We start from the raw sequence: 13,482 nt of genomic DNA, 5'->3' as shown, positions 1-13,482 counted from the left end.
TCCAAAAATAGTGACAAAAATGTACATACTTTTTGCAAAAAAAAAAAGAAGAAGAAAAACAAAAGAAATAATGAAAAGACTTTAGGACTCTCCCGATGAAATGCATTCCGCCATATCATTTAACATGCATGTTCATTTATTTTCAGGAACTTTTGGCTTTGTCTCCGACCAACACATGGACCCACCAATGAAGACTGGTAGACGCAACCCCTCTTATTCTTTCCTGGATCCGAATCTGGATTCCCTTGGGTGTTTAGAAAAGAAGATTACGCCAGATGAGACCACTAATTTCCGAGAAAAATATGGGTATATTCTGAGCCTTCTCAAGATGCCGTTCACCAAGTACGAACAGGAGGGGGTTCATACTTTGCTTTAGTTCTATAATCCTTCCCTTCGCTGCTTCACGTTCACCGACTACCTTTTGGTTCCAACATTAGAAGAGTATTCCCTATTTCTTGGCGTTCCTATAAAGAAGGAAGTACCATACTATGACGCCATGAAGGCCCCTGATTCCATTGAAATTGCTAAGGCTCTTTATTTGAGCAAGTCGGTCGTGGAAGAAAATCTCACCAAGAAGGGAGGAGGTCTCGGTTTTCGCATGGAGTTTCTTGTCAAAAGGGGTTGTGATGCTGCTGAAGCGAAAGAATGGGACACATTTAGGGCCATCCTGGCTCTAAGTATCTATGGTATCATGATGTTCTCAAACGTTCCTAACTTTGTTGACATGAATGCAATTCATATATTCATTCTACAGAATCCGGTTCCTACACTTTTGGGGGATGTTTATCACTCCATTCATCACAGGAGTAGTCAGAAGGGAGGTTTGGTTAGATTCTGTGCTCCGTTGTTATATCGTTGGTTCAGGTCACACTTGCCTGAACGTGGTGCTTTCGTTGATAATAGGCGCACATCTAAGTGGGTTGAGAGGATTATGGGGCTGAGGGCTAAAGATATTGTCTGGTATAATAAAGCTTTAGATGACATGGAAGTTATTATGAGTTGTGGAAAGTTCAAAAATGTACCTCTCATGGGCCTTAGAGGTGGAATCAACTATAATCCCATCCTGGCTAGGAGAACATTTGGATATGCTTTTATCAATCCCCCGTAGCAGACAGAAATTGCTGAGAATATTTTTTATCATTCAGCCACCGACAGTGGGCAGATGGCAAAAGCTGTACAAGCTTGGAAGAGTATTTGTTGGAGAGATAAGAAACACTTTGGTCAGAGAGACTGTGCCACGTATGAGGATTATACTAATTGGGTCAAATATGTTGCTAATGCTCAAGGGATGCCTTTCCTCCCTCAAGACCCTTTGTACCCGCCTGCTGGTGAACAACCCAACATTGTTTCCATGCCTCGTTACAACCAAACTGTGGAAGAGAATCGAAAATTGACTGAGCAGTTGGAAACAATGCATGTTGAGATGAACACTGCTAGACAAGAGAAGCTTTCTGCTCTTCATAAGTTAAAACTAAGGGAAATAGAGCTCGAAGAACTGTATGCTAGAGGGAGCACATCTCAGAAGAGGCCGAGAATGACTGTGGGCTCTAAATCTACTGAAATCCAGGAGAAGAAAATAAAAGAACATTACGAGGCTCAATTGGCCGAGTTGACCAAAAAGCTCCAGATTCAGACTGAAAATGCCAATTCAGAGAAAACTCGTCGCAAGAAAGCAGACAAACTCTTGTTCGATCGCCAAAGTACCATAGAGAAGTGTTATGAAGAGATCCAAAAGCTGAAGGGTCAGATAAGAGAAAAAGACCAGAGTAATGCCCAAGCTCAAGAAGAAGCTAGGTATTGGGAGGTGAAGAATTGCCACATGGAGACAATGCATTTCAGAAAAGACCTGCTGATTGAAGAAATCATTAAGAGGCCAAACCGTGTTGAGACCAAGAAGCTCTTTGAAGAAATGAAGACCTGGAGTGATAAGAACATTGGAGAGAGTCCCCTCCGTCATGACTTTGTTATTTGGACCACCACCAGACTTGTTGGATGGGGTTCTTAGTTCCATTTATTTGTTTTGTTGGCTCATGAGAGCGGATTGATTTGTGATTCTGATTATGTCAAGAACTTGGTTATAAATCTCATGGAGTTTTCTTATTCATTTTTGGTGGTATCTCAGTTCCCTCTATTATGTTGTGTTGTTGGTTTGAGACAAAGCTAAAGTTTCCTAAAAATAATAGAACATGACATATCCATGCACACATGCATTTCATGCATTCATACATATGACAGGTACACCAGATGGTTTTCTTGCTTAACTGACCAGGTTTTCTCTTTCAGCAATTGCACCTCCACCTACACATCGCTACTACACAAGGGCTAATCATTCACTGCAAATGAATCAGTTAAGGGATGATCTTATCCAAATGAGAACTCAGGTCACCGCTCAGATGGCTCAGTTCATGGAAGTCATGCAAAACATGGCTGATCGCCAAGAAGAGCTCAGAATCAGGATGGACACAGTTGCTCAGGTTGTTGGGGACCCCCCGCAAAGAAATCCTGCTGATATTCGTGTCAATGGTGAGCCTGTGATCGGAGGACCTGGTGTAATTCCTCCTGCTGCTAATCAAGGTAATCCTCGTGGGCCTCCCCAGCCTACTCCTGAAGGACAAACCACACAACAAATCAGAAGGGCTGCTGCTATCCCCGTGTTGGAAGAGGACCGACATGAGGACTTGTTTCCTGAAAGTGAATGGGGATTTCCACATGATGCTGGAAGGATGTTTAGAGGTCTGGAAGAAAGGATGAGGGCCATGGAAGGCCAAGGACTTGGTATGGATATCAGTGATTTGGGTTTGGTTCCTGGCGTCCGTGTGCCACCGAAATTCAAAGTACCTGATTTCGAGAAATACAAGGGGAACACTTGCCCTAAGACACATGTCCGAGCTTACTATCGTAAAATGCATGTATACTCTGAGGACGAAGGACTGTTGATGCACTTTTTCCAAGATAGCCTGACTGGGGCATCCTTGGAATGGTATATGAGGTTGGAGAGAACTCACATCCGAAGTTGGAGGGACTTAGTTGAGGCCTTCGTGAAGCAGTATCAGTATAATGTGGACATGGCGCCAAATCGCACTCAGTTACAGAATCTATCCCAGAAGGCTATGGAGTCCTTCAAAGAATATGCGCAGAAATGGCGCGAGTTGGCGGCTAGAGTCCAGCCACCTATGTTGGAAAGAGAAATGATGGACCTGTTCACCAACACTCTGGAGGGTCAATATTATTCCGCTTGCTCTGCGTCCTCAAGTTTCGCCGAGTTGGTGATGATTGGTGAACAAATTGAAAGTGGAATTAAGGCGGGTAGAATACAGAATCCGAGTGCTGCTGGTTCCTCCTCTGGGGCTGGTGGAAAGAAGCCATACCATGGGTTTGCCAAGAAGAGAGAGGGTGAAACGAGTGCTGCTTACTATGGTAAAGGTAAAAGCCATGTTTATCAACAGGTAGCCGCTGTGACCATACCGAGTACTCCTCTTCAACAACAACCACAGCAACAGCAGAGGCATCCCCCGCGTCAGTATCAGCAAAAGTCGAGGGCACCAAGAATTTTTGATCCCATACCTATGACATATGCACAATTACTCGCCCATCTCTTACATGGGGACTTGGTGCAACTTCGTACCATGGGCCCTCCACCTGCTAAGCTTCCTCCTAACTATGATGCTAATGCCCACTGTGAGTTTCAATCTGGGGCCGCTGGTCATGATATTGAACATTGCATAGGATTCATGCATAAAGTACATGATCTGCTTGATTCAAAAGCTATTGAGTTCACCCCTACTCAAGGACCTAACGTTGTACAGAACCCTATGCCTTCCCATGGAACTCATGCCGCAAATGCTATCGATATTGTTGAAGACATTTACTTGGTCAAGGATGTTATCGAATTGGGATCGTTGTTGCCATTATTGAAGAAGGAATTATTGAGGATGAGTCTATACGCTGGTTGTGGAGAATTCTGTACTGATTGTATGGTCACCTCCTCAGTTTGTGACAAGGTGAAAGGTGGGATTCAACAGTTGATAGATAGTGGGTATCTACAGTTTGAGCATGTGCGACATCCAAAGTCAGTCAAGAATGAAATCAACGTGCTATCCATCCCGTATACTCCTACTAAGATCCCGATTCCTGCCAGAGCGCCGCCTTTTGTCATCACGTTGCCTGGTCCCATCCCATATACTAGTGAAAAAGCAATCCCATGGAATTATGGCAGAGAAGTTTTCTACCAAGGGGCCAAGTACGAGATTAAAGCACCGGTTGAGAAAGAAGATGTTGATAATGTTGTTGGCATTGGAAGAATGACAAGAAGTGGTCGTATTTTCAATCCTCCCCAGAATACTCGCGATGACAATGCAGAAGCTCTAGCTCAAGCAAAAGGGAATAGAGTGGTAGAAGATACGGTGGATCCGGGGCAAAGCTCTAACTCTGAAGATAATGTGGCCAAAGAGATGGAAGAGTTCCTAAAGATCATCAAGAAAAGTGAGTATAAAGTGGTTGACCAACTGAGTCAAACTCAATCAAAGATTTCGATCTTGCAGTTGCTCTTGTGTTCGGAGACACATCGAAACGCTTTGTTGAGACTTTTAAGTACTGCTTTCGTCCCTCCAGAGATCTCAGTGAATCAACTTGAAGGGGTGGTGTCAAACATCAATGCTGGTAATGGATTGGGATTCACTGATGCAGACTTGCCCTCCGAAGGTAGAAACCACAATAGAGCTTTGCATATATCAGTGGAATGTAAAGGGACTATGTTATCTCGTGTTCTCGTGGATAATGGATCTTCTCTGAATGTATTACCGAAGTCGTCTTTGATGAGGCTAGATTATTCTGGTGTCGAGATAAGGCCGAGTGAATTGACAGTGAGAGCCTTTGATGGGTCAAAGAGATCAGTATTTGGGGAGGTTGACTTGCCAATAATGATAGGTCCTCAGCTTTTCACTATTACCTTCTTTGTGATGGATATCCACCCGTCTTACAGTTGTCTCCTGGGACGTCCATGGATCCATGCTGCTGGGGCCGTGACTTCCACATTGCATCAGAAACTCAAATTCGCGACTCAAGGAAAGATAGTCACAATATGTGGGGAGGAAGAACACGTGGTAAGCCATCTTGCATCTTACAGGTATATTGATGTGGAAGGAGAGGTCCACGAGACGCCTTGCCAAGCCTTTGAGGCTGTCCAGACCATCAAGATCCCTTATGTTGAAAATAGGAAGTTGGAGGCTCCCATGTCTTCACTAAAGGAAGCTAAAGCTGTAGTTGAATCTGGTCATCCTGAAGGATGGGGTCGAGTCTTGGATTTGCCAATCAAGCAGGATAAATGTGGGATTGGATACCAGTTGGGCCAGAGTTCATCCAATGGGGCCCCCAAGAAACCTGGAACCTTCGTTCCGATCAAGTTCTCTAGTGGTGGCATCGTTAAGGATCATATTTGTGCTGCTGATGGTGATATGGATAGCGATTACGACATTGAAGAATGGATCAAGCCGTGTGTCCCAGGACAGAAGCTTCTCAACTGGTCGTCCAAGGACATCATCTCAATTGCTTCTGATCAAGAGTAATACTGTCTGTTTTTGTTTATCATACAATAATTCCTGTGTTCTGCCCAAGACACAGTGAACACATGTAGGGCATCATTTGTTGTTTTTCAATGTTAAAATCATTAATAAAAGGACGTTTTTGCATTCAAATATTTTGTTCCCTATCTTTCATTTTTTACTTTTACATTTATAATTAATAAATAAAAAAATGGCAACATTCCTTATTCATCATCATCCCTCCATTCTAAAATAAAGCATAAATCATAATCCATGCAGATCCACTTCTCCTTCAGATTCTGTTGACAACGATCTTGCTATGCCTCGTTATGACTTTGACAATCCTATCTACATCGCTAAAGAAGGGGATGAAGAAGATTGTGAATTGCCTGATGAGTTGGCCAGATTGTTGAAACAAGAAGAGAAAGTGATCGAGCCACATCAAGAGCCTATTGAGACGGTGAATCTTGGCACCGAAGAGATGAGAAAGGAGGTTAAAATAGGGGCTTCTTTGAATGAGGATGTGAAAGAAAAGTTGATTGGAATGTTGAAAGAGTATTCTGATATCTTCGCTTGGTCTTACGAAGATATGCCTGGATTAGATACCGATATTGTTGTGCACAGGTTACCTCTTAAAGAAGACTCTCCGCCTGTCAAACAGAAACTCAGGAGAACACGTCCTGACATGTCCAAGAAAATCCAGGAAGAGGTTCAGAAGCAGTTTGATGCAGGTTTTCTTGCTGTAACAGTTTATCCACCATGGGTCGCCAATATTGTACCTGTACCTAAGAAAGATGGGAAAGTACGAATGTGTGTCGACTATCGAGATCTGAATAGAGCAAGCCCGAAGGATGATTTCCCGCTTCCTCACATTGATGTGTTGGTAGATAACACTGCTCAGTTCTCGGTTTTCTCCTTCATGGATGGTTTTTCTGGTTACAATCAAATAAAGATGGCGCCCGAGGACATGGAAAAGACGACATTCATTACGCCTTGGGGCACCTTTTGTTACAAGGTCATGCCGTTTGGGTTGAAGAATGCTGGGGCAACCTATCAAAGAGCTATGGTGACTTTGTTTCACGACATGATTCATAAAGAGATCGAGGTCTATGTGGACGACATGATTGCAAAGTCCTATACTGAGGAGGAACACCTTGTCCACCTGAAGAAATTGTTTGAAAGGTTAAGAAAATTCAGGTTAAGGTTGAATCCCAATAAATGCACCTTCGGGGTGAGATCAGGAAAGTTACTTGGTTTCATCGTGAGTGAAAAGGGTATTGAGGTCGATCCCGCCAAGGTAAAAGCTATACAAGAGATGCCTGAGCCAAGGACTGAGAAGCTGGTTCGTGGGTTCCTGGGAAGGTTGAATTATATTGCAAGGTTCATCTCACACCTTACCGCCACGTGTGAACCCATTTTCAAGCTGTTGAGAAAGAATCAGGCAATAAAGTGGGATGACAATTGTCAAAAGGCATTTGATAAAGTTAAAGAGTATTTGCAAGAGCCTCCAATCCTCATGCCTCCAGTGGAAGGTAGACCGTTGATTATGTACTTGACGGTCCTCGAGAATTCAATGGGGTGTGTGCTAGGTCAGCATGACGAGTCCGGTCGAAAAGAGCACGCAATTTACTACCTTAGCAAAAAGTTTACCGATTGTGAATCAAGATACTCACTACTTGAGAAAACTTGCTGTGCTTTGGCATGGGCTGCTCGCCGACTGAGACAGTATATGTTGACTCACACCACTTTGTTGATTTCAAAGATGGATCCGATCAAATATATATTTGAGAAACCAGCATTGACAGGAAGGATTGCCCGTTGGCAAATGATCTTGACAGAGTATGACATACAATACACTACTCAGAAGGCCATTAAGAGCAGTGTGATTGCTGATTATCTCGCGCATCAACCTGTGGACGATTACCAGTCTATGTACTTTGAGTTTCCTGATGAGGATATAATGTGTGTGGCAGAGACTTCCAAATGTCAAGATCAAGAGGAGGGACCTGAACCAGGGGCGCGATGGACGCTCGTGTTTGATGGTGCCTCGAATGCATTGGGTAATGGTATTGGGGCTGTGCTCACTTCTACGACAAGTTTTCATATTCCATTCACGGCCAGGATTTGTTTTGATTGTACTAATAATGTGGCTGAATATGAGGCGTGCATATATGGTATTGAGGCCACCATTGATTTGAGGATAAAAAATCTCGCAGTGTACGGAGATTCTGCTTTGGTGATTAGTCAGATCAATGGAGATTGGGAAACGCGCCATCCCAACTTGATTCCTTATAGAGAACATGTCGTGAAACTGGCTCAATACTTTGATGAGATTACCTTTGATCACGTCCCTCGAGAGGAAAATCATTTGGCTGATGCTTTGGCCACTTTAGCATCCATGTTCAAAGTCAAATGGGACAATGAAGCGCCTTCGATTGTGATCAAAAGGTTGGATGAACCTGCATTCTGTGGCGTTATTGATAACGTGCCCGACGAGAGACCATGGTTTTATGACATTAAGAAATTTCTGGAGACCCAAGAGTATCCTGAGGGTGCTTCCCTTACGGATAGGAAAACTCTGAAGAGACTATCTGCCAAGTTCTTCATTGTCGGAGGTGTGTTGTACAAGAGGAATTTTGATTCTGTGTTGCTCAGATGTGTGGATAGACACGAAGCAGCAAAGATCATGCAAGAGGTACATGAAGGATCCTTTGGTACACATGCAAGTGGGCACACCATGGCTAGAAAAATATTGAGAGCAGGTTATTATTGGTCGACCTTGGAACATGATTGTTTCAACCATGTGGTGGTATGTTACAAATGTCAAGTGTATGCAGATAGGGTTCATGTACCTCCGGTTCCTCTGAATGTGTTGACATCTCCTTGGCTGTTTGCTATGTGGGGCATCGATATGATTGGAGAAATTAAGCCCACCGCCTCTAATGGACATCGTTTTATCCTCGTTGCTATTGACTATTTCACCAAGTGGGTTAAAGCTGCTTCTTATGCAAATGTCTCCAAGCAAGTAGTGACTCGCTTCATCAAGCACCATATAATTTGTCGTTATGGGGTTCCTGAGAGAATTATCACTGATAATGGATCCAACCTTAATAATAAGATGATGAAGGAATTATGCGAGAATTTCAAGATCACGCATCATAACTCCTCCCCGTATAGGCCAAAGATGAATGGCGCAGTTGAAGCGGCCAATAAGAATATCAAGAAGATTGTGCAAAAGATGGTGGTCACTTATAAGGATTGGCATGAGATGTTGCCCTTCGCTTTACATGGATATCGTACTTCGGTACGTACTTCCACAGGGGCAACTCCCTTCTCGTTAGTATATGGCATGGAGGCGATTCTTCCGGTGGAGGTCGAGATTCCTTCACTAAGAGTATTGACAGATGTGAAGCTCAGTGAAGCTGATTGGGTTCAGACCAGATTTGATCAACTGAACCTCATCGAGGAAAAAACACTAGCAGCCATATGCCATGGGCAAGCCTATCAAAAGAAGATGAAGAGAGCCTTCGACAAGAAGATTCGTCCTCGACACTTTCAGGTTGGTGACCTTGTGCTCAAGAAGATCCTGCCTATTCACAATGATCCTAGGGGAAAGTGGACCCCGAATTACGAAGGGCCTTATGTCGTAAAGAAAGTCTTCTCGGGTGGTGCCATGATCCTCTCAACTATGGATGGCGAAGACTTCCCACTTCCCGTAAATGCCGACGCAGTTAAAAAATACTTCGCATAGACCTGATCAAAATAAAATAAAAGAAAAGGGAAGATCAGAAAAAAAGAATGAAAAAGAAATAAAGTACACCCGCTAAGTTGAAAACCCGAAAGGGCGGCTTAGGCAAAAAAGGGGTCCTGGTGGATTGAAAACCCGAAAGGGCGGTCCAGGCAAAAGAGGGACAAAGAGCGAATGACTGCGTCGTGCATTAGATCTTTGAGCATAGCTTGGTCACTGTAACAGCCCGAGCCTTCGGCGTTCCCGGCACTGTCACCTCATGATCTTCTCTACCCCCCTCACTAGTAGAGTTTTTGCCTTTCGTGGGAATCGAACCCTGTACCCTGGGGTTCAAGTACATGTTCATTCCATTCCCACTACCAATTGAGCTACTAGCTCAATTGGTAGTGGGAATGGAATGAACATGTACTTGAACCCCAGGGTACAGGGTTCGATTCCCACGAAAGGCAAAAACTCTACTAGTGAGGGGGGTAGAGAAGTTCGTGAGGTAATAGTGCCGGGAACGCCGAAGGCTCGGGCTGTTACATAAAAAGGCGCCTTTTTAATGTAACACCCCGATATCCGCTGCACGCATCAACCGTGTCAGCCAACCGAGCATGTTACCGGCTTAATCAATAATCCCCCCTAGGTCCGCTTATCGGCTGCCCAGGAAATATTGTTTTTGCCTCCCGCAGGAATCGAACCATGTACCTAGGGGTTAAGTACATATTCATAGCAATTCCTGCTACCAATTGACCATATGGTCAAGTGGTAGCAGGAATTGCTATGAATATGTACTTAACCCCTAGGTACATGGTTCGATTCCTGCGGGAGGCAAAAACAATATTTCCTGGGCAGCCGATAAGCGGACCTAGGGGGGATTATTGATTAAGCCGGTAACATGCTCGGTTGGCCGACACGGTTGATGCGTGCAGCGGATATCGGGGTGTTACATAAATCTCGAATTCAATCAAGTAATCGAGATCAACACAAATCACTCAATCAACAAGTAATTATCATCATCAATTATCATAGATCTATCATCCACAGTCAAAAATCATCATGATCAATGTCGAATTAAGCAACAAAACCTATGTTCTAGCAAGGTTTGTAGTGAATTTACCGGATCTAACGAAGAGAATGAGATCGGATGAACACGAACGCGAACGCGACGCGAACACGAACGAAATCCAAGGGAGGAGAAGAAGAGAGTGGGGCGCAAGGTCTTTGGAGAGGGAGAGAGGTGCGATTTTGATGATCAACAAGGAAAGAGACTCTTGATTCTTGCTTTGATCTTCATTTGTTCTTGAGATTTGATTTTGAATTGATGAAGGTTTTGTGAGTTTTTGTGGTTTTGATTCAAGAAAATTGAGAGAGAATTGAGAGAAAGTGTTTTTGATCTTTTGGGTGAAGTGAAGTTATGAGAGTTCCCCCTTTCTTTGTGAAGAGCAAAATGTTTATATATTGTCAACGCGAAATGTCCAAATTGCCCTCGGTGCGTCTTATTTTGGCTCGTTTTTATGGAAACTCGGTTTGGCTCTGAAATTCGGAACGAAACCGATGCCATTGTGAAGATGACTAAATTCTTAACTTGTCGCCGCGAGAATCGCCTCAATCCGATAAGCGATGAAGAAAATACGCCCGTTTGAATGACGAGAAACGCCGATTCATCTGGTACGACTGTGCAGAATTTTGTGAGTACCGCTCAAAGAACTCGATAAAACTCTATCTTTGGCTCGAAATCTGAACAAGCATGTTTGACGAAGAATCAAAGCTAACGAAATTTCCGAGAAAATGTCGCCGGAACGGACTTCATACGATAAAAATCGAAGAAGTTATGAATTTTCAAACTGGGCCCGACATACTCGAAAACACACTTTTTACCGAAACAACGCGACGATCCTTAAAATTCTGGGAATTTTCCGTGCATAATTGGCCTTCGGTCCGAACATATGAAATTTTAGTAATGCTGGTATGGAGCTCCAGTTAAATTTTCGAGCGAATCCAACGAGCGGATTGTGAGATATGAATTTTCTGAGATCCGAAACCCTACATTCAGCACTGTTTTTTCACTACGAAACCTCAAGTAATTTGCAAATCTGGCGACCTTCCTCAAAGAATTGGCTTCCGAGCCGAACACGAAAGTTGTAGATATCGTCGAAACGGTCGGAAAAACTCGGGAACTTAGCTCATATCACCTTCCAAATATGACTTGCGAATTTTCTCGTATTTCCACTGTTTAAACCATTTTTCACGCCTTTCTTCTTAAACCCATGAAAACTCTTTATTATTTTTCTTCAATTTTTGAATGACGAAATAAACGTCATTAATAACTTATAGCTCAAATAAAGAGGGAAAATTTTGGGGTGCAACAGCTGCCCCTATTCAAACTTCTTGAACCTGACGAGTGAGAAACGAAAGTTTCGAACCGTTGAGGTGGAAGGAGATTGAATACCAGAATGAACTCGAAAATTTGCGCTCTTGATCAATAGAAGATTCCATCTTGTAAAAAGAAAGAATGTACCACCCCGCAAGCGAGGAGAAAAAACTTCAATTGATCTGGATAATAAATATGCTCCAACTCGCGATAAGAAGGAACGGGCACCCACAGGCGGGGGAAACACTTCAAATGATCTGGGCATCAAGAGAAGGAACATCTCGATTGATCTGAGTATCAGACGTAGCAGATGTCTCCGAACTTGCATCGGGATAGATGTCTTAAGTCGATCTGGGAATCGAAGGAGATACATCGGTTGAATCGAACATCAACGGGTAATAGGTATCTCTGATCTGGGAATCTGGGCAGACATCTCTTCTGATGCAATTAAATCATCAGGTAGATATTCCTACTAATCTGGGAATTAGCGGCTAGCTCCTTCGTAAGACCACGGGGATCCGGAGGCGGCTCCTTCAACTGAACTGGAAATCAGGATAGGAACAACATCTCTTCCAAACTGTGTACGCCGGGGAAAGAATGCCTTTAAACTGATCTGGACATGATGCCAGAAAATAAGTAGGACAATCTTCATCTGAATGAAAAAGTCAATCAGGCAGATATCTCCATCTGATCTGGGTATCAGTGGCTTGCTCCTTCGTAAGATTGACGAGATACGGAGGCGGTTCCCTCAACTGAAAGTCTGATTTATCAGGAATAGGAACGAATATCTCTTCCAAACTGTGTACGCCGGGTAAAGAAAGCGTCTTCAACTGATGGTTAGGCATCAGGACTGGGCAGACGAATTTCTTCTGAACGATCTAAATCATCAGGGAGTAGATATTTCTGACTGATCTGATGCATCAGAGGGCTTGCTCCTTCGGAAGATCTTGGGAGATCTGGAGGCGGTTCCTTCAACTGAGCTGAATACCAGGATAGGAACAAATATCTTCCACCGATCTGGGGGCATCGGGAATAGGAATGTCTTTGAACTGATCTGAGCTGCGCCAGAAAATAAGTAGAATAATCCTCTTCTGATTCAAAACATCAGGATAAGCGCTTGTAATGACTAGGCGAATATTGCTCTCTGGGGAGCATTTGAATCTGGATAACTTTCCTGCGAAAAGAAACAGATACGATATGCATGTATGAATGTGCATGGAATAACGTTTCCAAGAAGGAAGACACTACACGGTTAGAGAATGCAATGCGAATGATGCATGATTCGAACGTTGCTTTGGGAGACAACGGAGGAGCACTGAATTGTTGAAGACGTCCTGGAGAGATTATGGAACTCTGCGGGGAGGACAAGACGAGTGACCAGGAGTCACAAACTGCGAGCTGGCAAAGATGGATCAGAAATCTGCTGGAGACGATCAAATCTAGACGCGAGCTCTGTTTGGGAAATAAATCTTGCTTGAAGATAAGAACATCCCACTTACTTGCTTGGGGGAAAAACCCTGGCAACTTCATTGGAGAAGAAAATTCTCGACACTCTGGGGATGTGGAGATAAAGGCAAGTCATGAAGACAACTCTGATGGGGAGTGACCAACTTGCTTGTGCAGGACGCATTCCGCTGGGGAAATCCTGGACGGATATAGATTCCGCTGAGGATGCACATGAATCTCTCTTGAGGAAAGAACTCAGTGGGGAAGATGAATAATTCTACATTGAGATCCACTGAGGAGATGAGAGATCCACTGGGGATAAGGAACTTAGCATAAGAACCTTTTGTTAAGACAACTCCACCGGGGAATAAGATGACTCTCCTGGGGAAAAC

At 43.7% G+C, this 13,482-nt stretch overlaps 1 protein-coding gene across 1 annotated transcript; it reads left to right on the top strand.

The window, feature by feature from the left end:
- Positions 1-496: 496 nt before the first annotated feature.
- On the top strand, positions 497-5,564 carry LOC131657426 (uncharacterized). The gene is made up of 4 exons (XM_058926832.1): positions 497-696; positions 865-1,018; positions 1,112-1,794; positions 2,270-5,564. The coding sequence occupies exons 1-4, from the start codon at positions 497-499 to the stop codon at positions 5,562-5,564; spliced, it is 4,332 nt and encodes a 1,443-aa protein (XP_058782815.1).
- Positions 5,565-13,482: the final 7,918 nt, after the last annotated feature.

This window comes from Vicia villosa, linkage group LG1, assembly GCF_029867415.1.
Source record: "Vicia villosa cultivar HV-30 ecotype Madison, WI linkage group LG1, Vvil1.0, whole genome shotgun sequence".
Lineage (NCBI taxonomy): Eukaryota > Viridiplantae > Streptophyta > Magnoliopsida > Fabales > Fabaceae > Vicia > Vicia villosa.
This window is presented reverse-complemented; position numbering and strand designations above follow the sequence as displayed.